We start from the raw sequence: 20,411 nt of genomic DNA on the forward strand, positions 1-20,411 counted from the left end.
GAGATTTGAAATAACTTCAAATAAGCCATTCTTCATTTTGTACAGTACACACACACAAAAAGCTAGAAGTGATGACATGGCACACTATCAACATCGGTATGTTTGCGTTCTCCAAGGTTGCCAGTTGCACTCACTGTCACTTCCCTAAATTAAGTGTGCTACATACATAGGTGTTTCTTTACGTATTCCTATGCTGACTCATTATTTAGCTTCTGAGGTGCACTGTTTGCCTCGTATCCCAAATGTGCAGCAAGTGTAGGCCCCTTCGATATAGACTAGCATAAATAACTGCCTTGTTCAGCTGCCAACGGTGCCAATATAAGCACCGATGTTTTTGTGAGAAAACTACGCATTTTATAAAGGAATAATCGTATGCGCAAAGTCCTAATCTATCTTTACTTCATGGAACACATTATGTGTGCCCAAAGAGAGTAAAAAGAATGATAAATAAGCAGCATAATAATACTCCCACTCACTGTTTTCAAAGGTGTGTGGTCGCTCATATCAGTGCAACCGCGACTCAGAGTGATGTGATGGTGCATTACACGCACAAAAATGTGCATGTTTTGCTATCTTCTGATATTATTTGATGTCACTGATGCACGCCTAATGCTGTATTTTAAGCAAACAATGAGCAGCCACTCTTCTTGCCAATGTAAACAAATCAACCGTCGGTGCTTTGGAATGTCAGCAGTATTCTTCTGGGACACGAATGCGGAAAGCAACGCTCCACAACACATTATAGTGAGTATGCGAAATGCTTCCCTGAGAAGGGGTAAAACACCTAGAATAGCATGCAGGCACGTATAAAATCAGTGGTTAGAGTTACCCTTGGTCTTCATGTTGCAGAGGGATATGTTGTGCAACCTGAATAGCTAATCATGGACATTGAATTCACTGGATTCATAGCTGTCACTGTCACCCGATGGTCTGACGCAATCATGAACCAGCCGAGCGCCTGCTCTTCGCCACTTTTGTTCTCGCAGCAGGTGATACCGGCATGCCTTGCGCACCTTGCCCACTGGTGTGCCACCCATGCATGCCACACGAAGGGGTTCACTCAGCTGCTCGGTCAGGATTGGGGTTCGTTGTTGCACTTTTATTTTGCTTATGTAAAATTATTATTGAATTTGCAAAACAATTCTAGTATCAGACGCACTAAAGGGGGTTCTCAAGAACTTAAAAGTTCCATTACCTTGACATGGTAAAAAATCACCAGACTTGCCCATTAAAAAAAAAAAGAAAAGCGCATACTTCCAAATATTGACCAAGTTGACAGATTTCTATAATGCAGTCTGATCTCATAAGTGTCGTGTATTTTTCACCCCTATATCTAGAATTTTTTTCCTAGTGGATTCTGGACATTTCACAAGCTTGAGAGACCAGGAAAGATCATTACTGTTGAGAAACCTCTGCATTGAGTACCATTATATGACAAAAAAAGAAAAGACGTAGTTTCAATGCTTTACCACCAATGTCTATTTAATTACTATTTCTTTGCCGAGTGAGGAGCAAAGCTGGCTAAACTAAGAGGCGAAATGCACGGAAAGTAAGGAGCAGTAACAGGAAGGGCGGCGGGTGCTTATCTAGATGGCAAATGACACAGTTAATGTTGACAATGTGCTATCTCCCATCCTTACCACCCAAGACACCGATTTTTGACATCCTCTTGGCAGTGCTTTGCTTCAAGATTTCGACAATGTTGATAGTGAAGCGGAAACACTTCTCTTTTTGCACCACTGCGGTACTGTGACAAGAAATAATGATGCGTACATAACCAAGAGCACTTTGGAATCTGACACCAGGGAAGTGTTCTGTGCAAGGCCAGTGCTCAGAAGTCACTTGCCATACTTCGTGTCATGATATGTCAAGTGTTTCTATGCACATTCAGCAAATGAGTGATTGTGCATTACTTAAAGTTCCAAATTTCTAATTCATTGCCGGTACACAGAAATACTGCTCGTTTCTGAAATCCGGTTACCTTGAAACTTTTCCCCCGTTAAGGACTTGGAGTAAAGGACATTTACTGCATAGCCATGAAAGGAAATGCTGCCATCCACTTGAGAGCAGCATAAAGCCACAATATTTCTTTTCTTTCATAACTTTTTTTACCTTGCAAATTTCCACAGAAATTGATCACTTGTTTAGTCATATAGCCATCTTCACAGCACCTCTTCCACCAGCTCTGTATTAATACATTTAATCATAAACAAAGGCACCACAAATAAAATTTGCTGGACTCACAGAGGTAAACACAATGGTAATAGGATCATCCATGCCAACTTTGCTTTCTGCCTCCGCTAAGTTGACGTTTCCTCCTTGCAGAATGTCTTGCCAGTTGATGCAGCCTCTGGTACAAACAACGTAAAATGGAAAGTGAATATACGTTGCTGCCTATACAAAATGAAATCCAAATGGAAAAAAAAAAGCGGAACACATATTTGTGTTTCCACACTAGTCAATATGTGTGACGTACTTCTCGGACTTCAAGTTTTGGGGCTCCAGTTTCAGGGATTGTGTAGCAACTGGCAATGCAGCAAATCTTCAGCACACTTTTAAGTAACTACATGTGATGTTCCAATAAATAATTTTTATGTTCGCATTTCATTCTAGCCTAACAGCCTATCTGTATGTACTGTAGTAGTTTATGTATACTGGCTGTCCCAACTAAATATCGTGAAGAATTAAAAATGAATGGAGGGCTTTCTGGAAATGGTGATTCCTGCATATTGATGGCCATTCACGCTAGTCAGGAGCATCTTTTTCATTTTGCACAAATGATTATTTAAGTTTAATTAGTCATGTTTGAATTAACTGACCTAATTGATAAGGCCTGAATGCCAAAGTTGCCCTTTTTTTGTGAAAGGGGGAGGGAGGATAACAGAGGAAGAACATAGGTTGCTCTGGCAACAAGAATGCAACCGATGCATCGGCGTGGTCACTCTACCGGCAAGGCAGGAGCTCAGTTGCTCGTATCAACTGCTGCAGAGCGAAAAGTGGTTCGCAACATCCGAGATTTAGCACAGTATAAGCTAACAGACTTGGGCTGGCACTTTTCAAAAATTCGTATCAGGCGTTATCGTATCACCGAGATTCTGCTTTATTACCATGTTACAAGGCATCCACACACCTGTGATAGCAGCATTCTCAGATGTAAACTTCATCACCTTGTACACGACGCATCTTACGTGCATTGTGCTTGATAAGCATTGAAGATAGAGTGCCAAAAGCTGCTGACGCGTGAGGGAAAAAGCATGGCCGGTCGTTCCCAGTGTGATAAGCTATAACCGTATTTGACAAGGTTTATTAAGTATTACAGTGCTGTAATCTATAGTGCACGGATGCGTTGTCAGATGGCATTTTAAAAATTTTCATGGGTTTTCTTTTGGTTGCTTTAAATGCTGTTCTTGGTATGTCTCTAATGCTCTACAACTTTTGCATTGAGGATTTATCGATAGATAAGTTAATGAAATGTTAGCCAAATGAACTTAATGAAATAATTATGAGTAAAATGAAAAAGAAAATACCCATGACTAGCACGAACAATGCCCGTAAACATACAGTGATCATGCCACAGTGATTTTAATTCTTGACCACATTTAGTTGGGATGGTGAGTATATAAAAGGGAGGCATGTATGAACAGCACAGATTACGTAGCATGTACGCTACGGACAGTGACACTGGAAAGGAACAAAGGATACACACATATGTGTATCATTTGTTTCTTTACGATGTCATTGTCCATAACATGCTACATAATCTGTACCAATGGCACACCAACAGGCCCAAATAGCAACCTTAGTCAAATACATTAGCAGCCCCAGTTATCTTAAAGGGACACTAAAGAGAAAAAAATAAGCTGAGTTGCATTAGTGAACTGTGCTTCAACGATGCCAAACAAGTTATTCTTACCGTGGGAGGAGGCCTGATAAGCCAGAAATTAGGTGAAAAAAAAAACGAGACAAGTGGTGACGCCGCCTTCAAGTTCCTGCACCAGTTCGCCGTCAGCTTCTGACAGCGTCCGCTCAAGTGGAGTCGATTGTTTATGGCTAAAGATGGACTACATTGCATTAGGAACAAAAAGTAAACTTTGCATGTTTCAATAACTTTTATATGCCACAGTGATACAAATACGAAAAAATAGCTTGAAATTTGTGACACTACACTGACCTACTGGTGCCTGGTGTTTCAGTGTGAAATTCAAAACATAAAAGTTTGGCCTTCATTTTCTCTTCTAGTAATCAGCCTCCTTCCATGAGCCAAATAAAATGCACTATTAGAGGAATACTTTATTGGGCGAAACTCGTCTACTGTTTCTCTTCAGTGTCCCTTTAATGGTGTGGGGGAATGTCGAGGTCTGTGCGCAATTTTTGCTCAATGTTAACTGTTTTCACTCCCATGGTGGTCACAAGGTGGGGATGGCGCCTGCATGTAAAGCAAATTCAAATTAGGATGGTAAAAAAATTGTTTCCCTTCTTTTTTGTTCAGTTTTGAAGAAAAGAGAAAGAGAGGCTCGTAACGGTAAATAAGAAAAGGAAGACCACGTAAAGCAGAGTAACATGTTTCACGAAATCGGTCTTCAAGTTAATAGTAACAGCAACACAGGAAGTAATAAATGCTTGCAGCTTCAGCCTTGACAGCTTCAACATAGGTGCATGTGTAAACGTGATCACTGCTTTCTTAAGCCTTGCTTCGCACAGCTCCATATAGTCGTTTACAGAATGGCATCTATGAAGAGCTGAAGCTATACAAATTATTCATTTCAATCAATAAGTCTGTTCACATAGCTCTTTAACGTCTTCATCTGTGTACAAACAAGGCTACGCAAACTGTCATCTCAGACGATGAGCCCACAGTAACTGGATTTTTGAACAATGTAAAAATGTATTAGCATAAACACTTTCACAAATGAACCTGCAAATAAGCTCTACAATATGACACAAGTGCTGGTTCAGTTTCTTCGTAAGTATTGTTTCTGCACAATAAGCCAGGTGCTTATTGGTACTTACGGCAATGCCTTGTCGCTCTCCACAATAATGCCTTTTAGGAATGGATACCTGAAACAAGTGGAAATCATACCAATCACTGACCAAAGGCACTTGGAGGTACGCAACTGGCTGAAATGTACCCACAAGGCACAAGTACCTTGTGGCACATGGGGTAAAAAATTGACCAGGGCATGAATACCAGCTTAGCACACACAGTGTTTTAGCTGTCTCTTTGTATGTAGTACAATGCCAAGATTGGCACCAATCACATCTCTGCAGTTTCCAAGCTTGAATATACAGCACCAAAAGTTTAGTTTTTGACATGAGTTCTGAATGCAAGTTGCACTTCAGAAACACAGCTGTTTTACAGCAAAGTTGTATATGGCTAGCCGATTTGTCCGTCTGCCTGTGCACTGAAAACTCCTCCCGCGCAACCCCATGAACATGCACAAGAAAAAAATAAATAATAAAGAGTGCGTGAGAGAGAGAAAGAGAGACGCCCGATAGGCTGCACCAGTAGTGACATCGTTGCTTTCCGTCGCAGTCGAATGCACGTGCAGCAGTTTCTCTCCAGCTCCAAAATGGGTAAGCCACACATCAAACATACTCCTGAGGAGCAGGCAGCTTTTCATCCGCAACGCAGCGAGCGGAACTGGGAACGAGCTTGTCTATGCTGCGCCGATGCTGCAGCCCGGGCACGAGAACCAGCTCTTGCAGCCGAGCGCAAGCAGCAACTGCGCATTATGGATCCAGCAGCCTACCAAGCTGTCATTTAATGAGCCGTCGAAATTAACCCAGTCATAAACACCGTGGCCACACATTTCAGCTTCGATGGTTAACCATCTGTACAGAGTGCTTGTGTGGTGATTTTTTTTTCTGCCTTGCTCTCTGCTAATCCTGAACACTTTCTGTCTATGCCTCAAAAAACGTCCCTCTTGTCCCCCATGTCTCACCTTAAATCTTGCTAAGCCATGCATGCTTTCTTTTCTAAAGTTACGGTACAGTACAAGTGCAGTAAAGTAAAGCTCTAACTACTCAATGTGCGGTGCTGTGGTGCGCTAAGGGAGTATAGTAGAACAGCAATAAGGTAAGAGGAGTTGAGCAATGCTGGCAGCTCTTGGCTGTCTGTGATGTGTAGCTACTGAAAGTTGTGCAGATCTCTCCAATTTTCTTTTTGTTTATAAAGCTAAGATTGTCAAATGAGAAGCTATGATAGTTTTATCTGCTCTCTCCAATACTGTCATTTGTTTCTATGTGGCTTCTACTTATTATTTTCCTTTACATTACTTACAATAACACACTGCTGTTTTTGTGCATCTTTTTAACATCCTAATCTTAAGTAATTATAATCATGCCATACCTTAATTTCTTCCTTAATTCCTATTGAGTACCACTAACATGATAAAGTATGCCTAAAGTGATTGTTACTATGAAAAAATTAACAAATTTTCAAGTTTCCATTTCAAACTACCTCTAATAAAAGAAGCTTCAATTTATTTTAAATACATAGGGGTGTGCAACTATTCAAAATTTGGAATACGAATTGAATAGACCTTGCTGTTTGTTTCATATCTGATTTGACAATTCTGAATAGTGAATTGTATATACATTTATATTTGAATATAATGAATAACAACAGTTATGGAGACTCAAAGGAGAGATATCGATGTAGGTGAGGACTGTTCCAAATGATTCTGCTGCAGCTGACCTCATAACAGAAATCTGATAGCAGAAAGCACTTGTTTCTCATTTAGAAGCTCCTCAATTGACCGGACCTCCTGTTGTGACTGGCATTACATGCATGAATCAAATAAGGTAAACAAGCGAAATTTTTTACTAAGCGAACTCAACAGTAACTCTACATTTCACCTTGTTTAGAAATGAGCAAATATTCTATATTCGATTCAATATTTGAAGGCCATTTTTCTTGAGTACATAGAACCTTGTTCATACGTTCCAGAAAAAAAAATGCAGGAAAAAAACATGCTAACTGGGTAAATGTATGATTCAAAGTCACTCAAAAATTTGTCAGATTCAACTATAGTTGAGATATACGTAATGAGAAGCATTGTGCGAATCATTTCAGCATGTGACGCTGATGCTCGTTGAGTTGTTTAAAACTAGGGTGCCTCGATGCCCTCCTGAGCAGGTGCACATTGAGGCACCCTAAGGTGAGAACGAGTGGCCTGAGACACACATTGTCGTTTTCCTATTGCATAATGCTTTAAGATGGCGATAGGAAACGGAAACAAATTTGAGCTGGTGGGCGATAATGGAATACCATGCTGCCAGAACAAAACATGATGCTCACTTCATGCTGCCTGCAGCAGGGAACAGCAGTGCGTTTGGGTCATCACCTTTTAAAAGCATGCAGTAGGCTTCCAATGGCACTATGGCAAGTGCATGCTAATTGTGAAACAGATATGTCAAAATGCTTATCGACATAGGGTCGGCGGCGGTAGTTGTGAATGGTGACATGTGACGAACCGTGATATTTGCTGGTTGGGAAACCGAAACGAAACGAGCCGATGGGTTACGTCAGAATACAATGCCACCAGGACGAAACATGCGCTCACTTCGTGCTGCCTGCATCAGGGAACGGCAGGGAACATGTTTGGGTTACCGTATATTAAAGTGCACAGTACCCCTCTAAGTTTCAACTTGGCACTGTGCTGCATGCGCATGAGCTGTGAAATAGATAGGTCAAGATGCTTATCGCAATAGGGCTAATAGCGATAGCTGTCAATGGCAATGTGTGACAATCCACAAGATTTGCTGGTAGCGGTAGAGTAATGTGCGCGTACCGGCATTTTCACGTGGCATCAGCAGGTGAGTACAGTGTGGACAAGCTGCCGTGGCGGGCACCTACTGCTTTTGATCGCACGTGACTAGCGCCTTCTCTTGTTTACACAGGATCTAGCGGCTGCAAAACGTAGCATACAAACGCAATTTGGCGATGCACTTAACCTACTTTGGTGCCGAAATACAGTCTACGCTCATTACAATGGACCCGCTTACAACACACTTTCAGATAACTGACCATATCTCAGCATTAGTTCGTTCATTCTACCTATTTTATTAATGCAAAGAAGTTCTATCTTAATGAACCATGCTACAATGGACTATCGGCTACATTGGAGAAAATTAGCGGCAATTGTTTTCAAAAGTGGTGTATAAAACGTACTTTTGCCGTGTCGACACGGGGTGACAACTGACTTGTGAGGGTCAGCCAACGATTGCGGCTGAATATTGCGCGCACGACGGAGGAAGGCAGGGCAGAAACGTGCTGTTTTCTTTTGCGCACGGGGGCGGGGGGTGGGGGTGAGAGGGGGAGGCAAGAGAGAGGGGGGTTCTACTCCAGCTGCCGCTGCATACGGCGCGGTTGCAGTATCTTGAAAGCGATCTACGATGTGGACAGAGTACGCCCAGTGCCGGTGGCTTCACATGCACTGTGCTTTCGACGTTTAGTTCGCGTTGAAACGAGACACATCACGAAGGTCAATTTGCTCGCTGCTGCTGCCGCGCTTATTTTGCTTCATTTGCTATCGCATTCGATGCTTCCCCTTTCAGGCGAAACTGTGACTTTCCTTGTTTTTTACTTTCGACGTTCGTCACTCACTCTTTGCAATAAAGTTGTTAGACATTGCGACGAAAGTTTCAGAAGTGAGGTGTTTCAGATATTATGGACTTGCAATAAAACGGGCATTTTTTGTCGGATTATCAGGGTCCGTTGTAATGAGAGTCGACTGTATTGTGTTTTCCGGGAACGTATCAACCGGTAATAAAAGAAGTGTAACTGCATTAGGTTATTTTTTGTGTTCATGATCGTGTATGTTGGCGCCGGGAAATCGTACAAAATGGGATCGCACCAACAAGGTTCTACTGTATTTGTATTCGATTCAGTTAGGAAATTTTACTGTTCGAATCCCCTAAAAATATGCATTAGAGATAAATTAAACATAAATGGATCTTTTCAGTCTGTGTAGATTACAGGGCATGCATGCAGAATTTTATTACAATACTACAATATCATTTAGGTCAGCAAAATACAGCACACATAGCTTGAAACCCAACCCATATTGTAATATGAGAAAAGTACACCTGAATGTCACATGAGGAGATTGAGATGACATGGGAATTAATCAAACTGCTTCCTTTTTTTTAGAATACAAAATAAAAGCAAGCTATGCCTAAAGATGTGTGTTACTCCATCTGTGATAGAATCACAGTGGCAGACCTATGTGAGAAATAAATGGTAGACATTCAAGGGTGATGAATTAATGTTTTCTCACATTACAATGACTGTTTTATATGTTTTCTTCAAGCATTCATGTTTGAATTTAGCTTTCAATTGTTGTGAATGCAAAAGTAGAATATCTGAACACTACTGTTCTAAGTAAAAAATGAGAAATGACATTCTTCAAGAATGGCACCACATTTCAATCTGAACCTCTCTTGAAAGGACTCTACACCAGGTTGGGGCATGGCAAAAAGAAAGTATGATGTGTAGCTGATGCACTGATAATTGTCTGCACAGTATTACACTGAGGTACATATTGAAAAACAACTGAAAATCCAAATTAACAAAAGCCTCTGTCCCCATTGTCACAGGCATGGTGCTTCCATGGTGCTTTTTCTATATCAGCTACCCTACTTAAAAGTTCTTGCTGCAGAATGCTCTCTGGATGGCATTTTGCAACTTCTACTGTACAATCGAAATTTCTGATGGGGTCTGGTGAGGAGCCCTTGACTTTACCCTTTAACTCGCAAGATAAGACATACTTGACTTAGCATGCTTTTATTGCTTTATTTCTAGCTTTCATTGCTCAAATAATCAAATGAAATATTAAGGGTGTCTTTAAAAAGTAAGAGAAATACAGTAGGTAAAAAATATTGTTGATCAGTTGGTTAAAGGTAAAGTATGGTCCAAGACTGGGGTTCGGTACTCGCTTTGACAAGATCAATGCGTCTTCTTGGGATGTACCTCGATGGAGATAAAATATCTGAGCATGCTTGAACAAAGGAAAAAAAAATTGTATTAGCGAGAATACAACTACCATAGTTTAGCAGAATGCGTTGTTGGGCAAGTTGGTTCATTGTATTTGGAAAGATTGGAAAGATTGCGCCTGTCCCGTCTTCTTCCTTGTGATCGTCTACAAAACGCATCCAATCTTTCCAAAGACTACCATAGGGCTAAGAAGATGCCGATGAAGCCTTTGGGTTTTGTGAACAAGACATCTGCTGCTGCTCATAGTCGACATTTTTGTGAGTACAACTGTTGAGCAGGTACATAAGGAAAGATAAATTGAAAGCACAGACTAATACTTAGATTTGTATGGTTATTGCAGATGTTAGGTCAACAATATTGTTAAGTTGCCAGCTCAAGGGTTAATGCAACACTGACTAATGCCATGCGAATATTTCAAGAGGAATACCAGAGCTTCCCTCACTTCTTAGAATTCAGCTGGCCAGGATTGGAGTCTTTTAGCTCAGGAACCAAGGAGCAGAGCATCTCATAGTACTTGAGAACCTTGAATGATTCTGGAACATATATCCCTGCAAAACGTACCTGTGCATGACAAAGATAATAAAATATATGCTATTCACATGTACAGAAAACATTCCACATTTTTGTGCACTTTTCCTCATATACTTCATCAGGAGCACAGTACATAATGTAATATCACAAATATATATGATATGGTTAAATATCCAGAAAACACTTTTTATGTTTGGCACACAAATTTTTTGTAGACTTGTAAATGTCTTCATATGAATATGTAGAAATCCTGTAGTAGTCTAAGTCAAGCAGTGATTTAGCTCTAGGCTTCCAGAACACATGTAGCACGCTCTAACACTACGCTTTTGGGCACCTTTTCAGGTGCACAAACTATGAGACAACTTTTTACAGTGCTTCAAAGAACATCTTAAGCATTACTTCCTAGACATTTGAGCGTCTATTAGACATTTTTAGTGGCGCTTGAATGTTTTGGCAAGGTGTTGATTTGACGACATTTAGGCACCTATTAGATAGTTTCAAAATGGCTTGAAATATGCATTTTAGGATTGACTTGGCTTTTAGCACTGTACAGAATACCAACTGTTCCTGTATGATACTTTCATGAAAATACTTTACCTTCAGTTACTGCAACACCACCGGAATGCATGCATTGTTGTACACTACAGCTGTCTACATGGACACTAAAGAAATTCATATAGATCCCAGGCACTGCGGGAATTTATGTAAGCAAAGCTTTGGTGAACCGCTAAAATTAAATGGTATATGACAAGAGACACATATTGGTCTTTCTTTGCGTCTGATGAACTGGATTTGGCGATGAGCACCAAAATTAGCACATCATCGTAACCCTACCAACCCATCATAGTTCCCTCAACCAAGTTTCTACTATCCCAAATTTAATTTGTTGTAGCGTAACTTATGCAGGCCTACCAGCGTACCTTGAACACCAAGAATTGCAACCAAGAATTGTCAGTATTATAACCTCTTGCTGCAACATATTCAATTTAAAATCTGTGTTTCGCTGTTCTTTATATTTGCTGCTTCAATTTCACGTTTATTGTTTTTGCTACATACAGATAGCATTGCAGTATATTGTACCCACTCCTGCATTAGCCCTGAAAAGGGCTGCAGTACTTTGAAATAAATAAATAAATACTTTCAGAACACTCAGAAGGTCAGAAAAGAAGTGCGTCTACAGGAACTAGGCACGGCCACGGCGGCCTCATTTCAATGGGGGTGAAATGCGAAAACACCGTGGTGCTTAGAATTACGCGCACGTTAAAGAACCCCAGGTGGCCGAAATTTCCGGAGTCCTCCCCTACGGCGTGCCTTATAATCAGAAAGCGGTTTTGGCCCGTAAAACCCCATAATTTTTTTAAAGGAACTATGCGCACAGCCTAGTTGCTACAGATGACACTGCTCACAATGTTTGACCAATGTAGGCTATACAATGCACAGCAACCAAATAGATGTTAGGCCTTAGTGTTTGTGCTACTGAGGGGGTTATTAAGTTAGTAACATTGAGGATGACAGTTTCTCCATTTTGTGATGAGTGCATTTAAAATTTATTCAGAATTGTGAGACAGTGCAGCAAAATGAATACAGACAGGCAGAAAGACACAAGTTTTCACAATGAGACCTGAATAGTACATGGAAAGGCAGTTACCATCCCATAAGAGAAAGCAAAAACTGTACAAGCGTGTGCATTGTACATGCAAAGCCACATCCTTAGGCCAGTAGTGAAAGTTGAGTAAATGTGAGAAAATGCTTCATAGAAAAAAAGCTTAGTCACTAAAAACACTTATTCTTGTGGGAATATGTAATCTCTTTGCCATAAGCTGCTCCTGCTTTCCTTGTTGCAATAAATGGTGGAACCTTCTGACCAGTTTACCATAGTGGCACTAAATGTAATGTTTATAAATTTAACTACATATGTGGCATACATATTATTTATGTATTTATATTATTTATGTATGGCTCCTGCTTTCACTTTGTTCTTGTTTTGCTCATCGTCTTGAATTTCCATCTCCCGCCTTCCCCATGTTTTCCCTGGATACATATTATTTGTGATGAACGTGTGAGAGAGTTTGCTAAAGCAACTTTAATCTTTTTGCTTCACTACCCCTATGCCAGGAACAAAAATACACAATTATGCTGTCTGTACACCTATTTTAACTAATGTTGAAACAAAATAACATGTAGAAAATGACTAACCTTTGTCAGCACTTTTTCAAACTCCACTGCAGTATAAGCAGGATGTACACAAGCCTGAAAAGGACACAACACAAAATATGAATGGTACACGCAACATTTACAATACCACAGTTACTCTTGAAGTTACAAGAGAATTCACCGATTTTTATTTATCAGCGAACCCATGGTGACTTCACGACATTACAGTGGGTACAGTACAATGCCATACATAAAGCTAGATCCTTAACGTAATCTCTCAACAAAGTTTCTATCACTATCTTTACACACTTCACAAGTGGCTTCGGCTTAGATACAAGACTGGCAGACACCAGCGCTCCCACATTACACAATGGACATTTAAACAGCACACTACATTGAAACAACTTAAAAGGGAGTCGACACCCTCTGCATTTGCAAGCAGTGCTGAATGAATTTTTATAGTGATATCAATTATATGGACACTCCAGGCAAATTTCCGCTGCCATTGTAGAACTGGTGTTGTGTATTAAGTGCAAGTGCGATAAGATTGCAGCCGCACACTACATTCTGTAGGTGTGATGGCAAACATGAGAGGGTGAGCAGAGAAGGATGGTGGCTTGGCACAGTGGTTTGGTGTGATGGCTTGGTGTGGCAGCTTAATCTGGTGGCTTGGTGTGGTGGCGTCTTCTCGCGTGCACAAAGGAGGAAGGCAGGGAGGGTGCGTGCCGACTTTTTGTGCGTGAAATGGGGGGAAGCGGGGAGATGTGCTAGGATGTATGTGCGCTAGGAGGATGGGGAAAGGGGAAAGGGTAGTGTAGGTCTCCACTTATGGGCTTCTTTGGTACTATCAGGCATATCAAGATGAAACTTGATATAAATAATATGTGTCTTGGGAAGAACAGGCTGGAGAAATGTCAGTTGTCAGTGCTTTGGGGATGCCATACGAAATTATTAAATCTGTGCTAACAGGGGTTCTTCTTTATGTTTGCTGGATGAGTAAGATGTTTAATATTTCTGAACCACTTCACATATTTAACAAAACTTCATACCATGGGAATAATATGTGTATTGAGAGGAACATGCTAGGGAAATTTAATAGTTGTAAGTGTGTATTTGGGACACTGTAGAACATTTCAAAGCTGCCACTGGGGCCTTTAAAACAATTCTTATTCCTTCAAGCAGTGAATAAAATTTTAGTAGCAGCAAGCAAATGACTCAACATTTCTGCTTGAAACTATCTGTATGTGTAAGAGAGACACTTCATGCTTAGAATCGACCATTGAATGTATTGTTTTAACTTTAGAAGCATTATTTTGGGGACGTTAACTGGAAATAGTTGTGCATTTGATGCTCCTGGTGAAACAGCTATGGCTTGGTGTTGCATACAGAGGCAATGAAGAAGCACGAAAGCTAAAAAAAGAAAAACTCCACAGAAACCAGAAATTCCTCTTCGCAAGAAAAAACACTTCAAGGCTACAACAAGGATCATGCCAGGCACTGTGACCTTTTCATATCAAACTTTATGTCGCCAGAATTTGGGGTTACAATATGGCGAGGGTGCACACGTCTGCTGGGAGCATGTAGTAAGAGTGCAGATGCATAATGCTTCTGTGGTGTTGCAGATCTTTCAGTTAATGAATCCGACTCTCAGTGAATATTAGAAGGCAAACTTGGGCGAGTTGGTGGGAATTCATATTTTGAAGAGTAACAGCGCTAAGCGGGCAAGGACTCGGGCAAAGAAGAACATGACAAGACAGTGCCAGTGTCACATTCTTCTTTGCCTAAGTACTTGTCCATTTCATTAAATGGACAAGTACTGTCCATTACTGTTACTGTTACTGTTACTCAGCCAATGTTACTGTTACTCAGCCAATGTTTTGGGTTTAGAGGACGGCACAGTGGGCCCCCAGTGTTCACACAACCATGTAGCATGACATCACGGAGCTCCATAATGCGGTCTGTGGGTTTATTAAAATCAGTTACTGCCCAACTCTTAGCCTGATCTTACTTTATCTATGTGTGCTCCGCGCGAGTGCACTGCATTGTTGGCGATACGACAGCTTCCCCTTATGAATTCCTTTCACACTTGCAAGATGAGCATGGAATCTTGTCGACCACGACTACTTTGTGACAATGCACCAGTGCATGCTTTTCCCTGCCTTAGGTTCTCAGTTTGCCATTCCTTAACAGAAATATTCCAATTGCCTTTTTCTTAAGAGGAAGCTTTAGCTCGGGTGCTCCTATCTAAATACATGTAAAAGGAGAATTCATTTCTTTCAGCATCCACTGCACAAATTTGACATGGCTTGTTGCATTCAAAAGAAAAACAAATTCTAGTGACTGTTGGTTTCAAATATTTCATTTAGGTCATCAATTTTTAAATAAAAATTGGCAAAAATAACAAATTTTCGGAAAACGAAACTATCAAGCTTACAACTCTCTAACTCAGCATTGAAAAATGATATCACAATTCTGTTAATTGCATCTAATAGTACATCTAAAGAGGACGAAATTGATATGTTACACATGAACATAAAGAAATGTATTAATATGGAAATACAGCTTTTGCAGAACCCTTGTACACAACATAACGAATTCACGTAAGATAAAAATTGACATCAAATTTGTCCGCTTTCAATGTTCTAATAGATGCCGTTTACAGAACCGTGATATTTGTTCATGATGCAGAGCTATTAATTTGTAAACTTCATGCTTCTATTTTTTTTAACTTCCAAATTTTTGAGAAAATTTTTAATGATATTCAACCCCTAAATGGAAATGCTGCTCCCAACAGGCACTAGAATAACTTTCTGTCTCAAATGCAACAAATTTCATTAAAATCGGTCCAGAGATTATCTCAGAAAAGCGTTTATGTGTTTTACATGTAATTGAATAGGCCATGTCGAAGTTGGGACTGAGCTCGGGTGCTCCTATCTAAATACATGTAAAAAGAGAATTCGTTTTTCTCGGCAACCACTCCACCAAATTTGGCGAGGTTTGTTGCATTTAAAAGAAAAACTTAAAATCTACAGACTGCTTGTTTGGAATTTTTGATTTGGGTAGTCAACTTTTTATTAGAAAGCGGCAAAAATCTAAAATTTTCAGAAAACGAAACTATCAAGTTTACAACTCTGTAACTTAGCAATGAAAAGTGATATCACAAATATCTGAATTCCACCTACTAGTACATCTAAAGCGGACAAAATTGATATGTTACATATGAATATAAAGAAATTTAGTAATATGAAAATACAGCTTTTGCAGAATCCTACAAAATGTAACAAATTCATGTAAGATGTAAAATGACATATGCAATTTGTCCGCTTTCAATGATCTAGTGGATTCCGCTTACAGAACCACGATATCTGTTCTTGATGCAGATCTATTATATTGTAACCTTCGTACTCCTATTGTTTTCGAACTTTCGGATTTTGAAAATCTTAACAAAATTCAGGCCCTAAATCGAAATTCCGCTTCCAACAGTCACTAGAATTTAAATTTTTCTTTCAAATGCAACAAACTTCATTAAAGTCGGTCAAGGGATTATCTCAGAAAAACGTTTTTGCATTTTACATGTATTTGAATAGGCCGCGTCTGAGTTGGGCCCGAGCTAAAGCTTCCTCTTAAGCCTTTCACTTTGCTTGTTTTTTAGTGCTATGAGCCTACCTTTTTTTTCTCCTTACATTATCGAAAAAAATCAATAACCATGAGTTTAAAATTTTTGTAGGTCAAGAATTGTTTCACAATGTGGTAGAGCTACTGCTAGAAAAGGAGAACAAGTCCCACACTCACTTATTTGAGCTCCACATTCTGCATCACATCAACATATGGCCAAAAATTCAGGGCAGCATAATGAACATGACATGTTTATTTAGTCATGTGTCCCAAGGACCCTTTTAGGCAAGCATAAATTCAGTAGAAATTACCAAGGTCAAGCTATAACAACATACAGTGTGACCTGCAGTCTTAAGAACAAGTCTGAAAGCTGCAACAAAATGTGTTTTAGACTAGTGCTGTACTTACAGACAGGATGCCAGCCTTTGCCATAGCACCATAAATAACTATCCAGTTGTACGAATTAGGAGACCAGATGGCAATTGTATCTCCTTTGGTGAAACCAGCAGATAACAATCCTTTGCAAACACAGTCCACCTATTAAAATGAAACAAAATAGAAGTTAACACTGCATATCTTATCTGTGCAAGCATGTTACAATCACTCTGGGAAGGCATGAGAAAGTTCTATTACGAGGCACCACGCTACACGCAAAGAGAGAGAGAGAGAGAGAGAGAGAAAGAGAGAGAGAGAGAGAGAGAAATAGCAGGGCCAGACTGAGCATGTGGAGCCTTGCGTGTTGCATGCCCTTGCTATTTTTGGAATCACACAATATACCATAGAGTTTTTCCCTGTGAGAAACTTTATGCACTATACCAATGCTCGATCGCTCAGACAGCTGAACATCGGAAACATGGCGGTGCCTTTGAAGCCAACAGCTGCCCGCTTCAGATCTCTCAAGTCGCCGTCCTAGGTGACAATTTGATGCCATCCAGTTTCGGAAAAGACTGCCAATAGATATCATCATCATCCTAATGTAGTAGCATAATGTAATGCAAAGTAATAGGGATAGTAGTAGATGGCGCTACAGACATTTTCTCCAAAAAGGCTTTCTCGTCTTGCATCTATGCTATGTGGGTTCTGCAAGTTATTTCACTGAACAGCGTAAACCTAAGTAAGTTATTGGTACAGACCGTTTCATCGGGCGAGGAGGATAGGGCTCGCGGAGAGCCTTTCCTCCTCTCTGGCTTGGGCGATCCGGCGCGGCGCTGCTTGAAAGTATTGCTCTCGCGTGCTGCGGAACGATTTCGAGATGTTTTAGATCTTACTTTGTGAAATTTACGCCATGTTCGTTCATATAAGGTCGTCAGGGAAGCCTTTCGGTGCATCTACTGTAGGCAGAAATATGTCTTGGGGGCGCAAAAATGTGACTCGCATAATCAGCCGCGGTGTACGCGCATTATCAGTCGCCTTGCGTGTATGTGTTGTTTACTATTTTGCTTATATCGATTTTAATTCAACAAAGAAAACCGGCGTCTCTGTATTACCAGCATTGAATAGTAAATCAGCTCACTGTCTGATCGATTGGCGCAGGGAGTAAAACATAAAACATAAGAGCGCACGCTCGTGCACGGCCAACCTAAGGCCACCACGAAACATCCGAGTCGCAGGCGCTATCAAATATTTGTGATACACTAACGTTGTTCTCACGCATTTCAAGTCTAGTATGCTTGAAATTATCATATGTCTACGCTAGCCTAGCTGCATGGGGCCTATGGCGGTGCTCAACACAGCGATCACTGCGGTTGGTGAGCCAGCGCGATGCATATATAAGCTGTGTGCTTCGGCATTGCCTTTTTAGCCTGTATACAACCATAATATATGAGAGGGTTCGCATAAAAAGAATGCGATGGCTATTTTTTAGCGCCAAATTTCCGTAATACGTGTGAGTGCGTCGTAGAGAACTGAACGAACACAACCGAAAAGAAAATTCGGTTATCATCCTCTTTCTCTAAAAAGCAAGCGAAAACGGGTTAACGCCGCACAACGTTCATAAATATATGACCGCTGATACCGTATGCTTGGACCATGCGCTATATAGAACAAAGATATCTGTATCCAGCACCTACTGCTGCTTAGGACGCTCGCGCAGTTCGTAAACGGTCGCTTTGCTGGACAAGCTTAATTCAGACTGTAAGGTACGCTGCTATTACTAGCCAAAACTATTTTATTCATGGGTGGAAACTTCATCCATCCAACCAAGTAGTCACGCAATGTAACCTGCAGCGGAGAGTTTGAACGCTTGTCAAAGTATAACGGCACAGCTCCTATCGTAGCAGAACGGTACTCACGCTGTTACGATCGTCGCGTATGTTTCATGGCTCCTAAACCGCAGCTGAGAAATGGAGGATAATATTGCAATAGGTCGCATTAATGATTGGAACATTCGGAAATACACAATTGATCTCCGAGGCTGATTGTAGGCTCAAATATGCTCGCACACATCACGCTGCGTGTTCCGTCCACCTCAGCAACAGCGAAAATTCCGGCCATGACGCCTTAAACCACTTCAGCACGTCTCACAGAACCGTTTACCACGTAGAAGACGTACGTCATACTAAACAGACCGCACGACCGCGAAAACAAACGCCAGAACCTACCGCCGAGCGTATACCTGCCATGCCAAAGACCGCTTCACCCAAGCCAGTATGGCGCTGCTTATAGGCGGCGCCACTGCGTTCACAATATGGCGGCGCCTACGAAAAAACGGTCTATAGTCTGTGAAGGCCCGCCTACGTCCTCATAACCGCCAGCCACTGTTCTGTGAGGTTGCAAATAGTTCGTACTTCAAACTTTCCCTGTCACCTAAATAAAGTGGTAACCACAAAAATGAAATTATAAGCGCGTAATTTTCCACGTTTTCACTCGTCGATTATAGTGGAACGGTGAAATCCCAATTCTTAATTGAACTGAAATAAAGTGCTTGCGTTGCTGAAACTATTTACTGTCATGTTTCACTTCAGTTGGCATTGAAGTTTCATGAGTAAAACGGGCTCAGCAGTGAAATGAATTGTACCGCGGATTTTTGAAGAGTGAAATGCTCAGACTCCATGCGCTTTGTCCACGTCTGTTGCACACCTCATCGCTTCCGCCGATGAAAAGACTCTTCAAGAACACCAGACGCTCCGGAGCTATCAAGTACGACGCGATTTTGAAAATGTCGCATGACGACGACTTTGCTTTCGTGATTACCTAGCGGAGTAACACAATGCCGCGCGGTCCGTGTGCACCTGTTGCCAACTGCTGTTTTTGTTAAGTTGTATCCTACTATAGCTGTATTACCGGACAGACGTGAATTCGCATTTGCTTGTTGTGCTATATACAAAATAATTATGTATATATATGGGCATGTTCAGATAAGAACGGTAATCGAGGTCCCATGACCATTTTTTGTTTTCAATGAAATTTTAATACCTGACGGGCAAATGTGTCCACACAAAGGAATGAACCTTAGTTTTGCAAGAAACTTCGTAGTTTTCTCGGAAAAAAATCGTATGTCACAAGAGGTGGAGAACGTCGTTTTTGCCACTTCGCAAAGTTGCAAGTTTGGAGTCTCACTGCATGCACAATAAATTTTTTCCGCACGTAAGTATTTTTCCGTTATCTCTTTGCAACATGTAATATACGAACAAATAAAAAAACATTTTTTCGCTGAGTCAATCTTCTAAATAAAAAATCCCAAACTTCGCTTTCGGAGCTATAAGGTGCAAAAAAGGCACTTTTCAGGGCAGCCTCAGGGCAAGATGCGTAAAGATCTCCACACTGAATCTTTTTCTCAGTATTTTCCAGCTACTTTTACTCACTTTAGGCAAGTTTTGTAGTTTTACACTTGATAGATATTTTTCAATATGGCCTCAAATTTGGCCGAAGATCAAAAACGTCAAAATAGTGACAACTTTGACTTCGATTTAAAAAAACCATCGTCGAATTTCATTAAAATTTGCCTGAATAATCCTCAATAATCGTTAATTTTAAGGTACCAGAAAGGTATTGCATAATATTGTTTTAAAGTATAAAAATAATTACAAAACTGAGTTCATGTTTTTGTTATCTAGAGTTGCTTATTACTGCTTCTTAGAAATGGTAACTCTCACAAATTTGTTTTAGCACTCCC

The 20,411-nt window shown here is 40.6% G+C and overlaps 1 protein-coding gene across 4 annotated transcripts in view; it reads right to left on the bottom strand.

The window, feature by feature from the left end:
- The window catches only part of LOC139052689 (medium-chain acyl-CoA ligase ACSF2, mitochondrial-like), a 166,976-nt gene that overhangs the window by 35,128 nt on the left and 111,437 nt on the right, over window positions 1–20,411 (bottom strand). For 3 of the 4 annotated variants that reach the window (XM_070529734.1, XM_070529749.1, XM_070529741.1), the window contains 5 exons: window positions 16,706–16,834; window positions 12,725–12,778; window positions 10,440–10,558; window positions 5,011–5,058; window positions 2,245–2,350 (listed from right to left, as the gene is read on the bottom strand). In XM_070529734.1, coding sequence (XP_070385835.1) covers window positions 2,245–2,350; window positions 5,011–5,058; window positions 10,440–10,558; window positions 12,725–12,778; window positions 16,706–16,834 — 456 coding nt within the window. Of the gene's footprint in view, window positions 1–2,244; window positions 2,351–5,010; window positions 5,059–10,439; window positions 10,559–12,724; window positions 12,779–16,705; window positions 16,835–18,897; window positions 18,934–20,411 lie in introns of those variants that run through there. The other variant, XM_070529758.1, reaches the window with a different exon arrangement.

Source organism: Dermacentor albipictus, chromosome 1 (genome assembly GCF_038994185.2).
Source record: "Dermacentor albipictus isolate Rhodes 1998 colony chromosome 1, USDA_Dalb.pri_finalv2, whole genome shotgun sequence".
Classification (NCBI taxonomy): Eukaryota; Metazoa; Arthropoda; class Arachnida; order Ixodida; family Ixodidae; genus Dermacentor; species Dermacentor albipictus.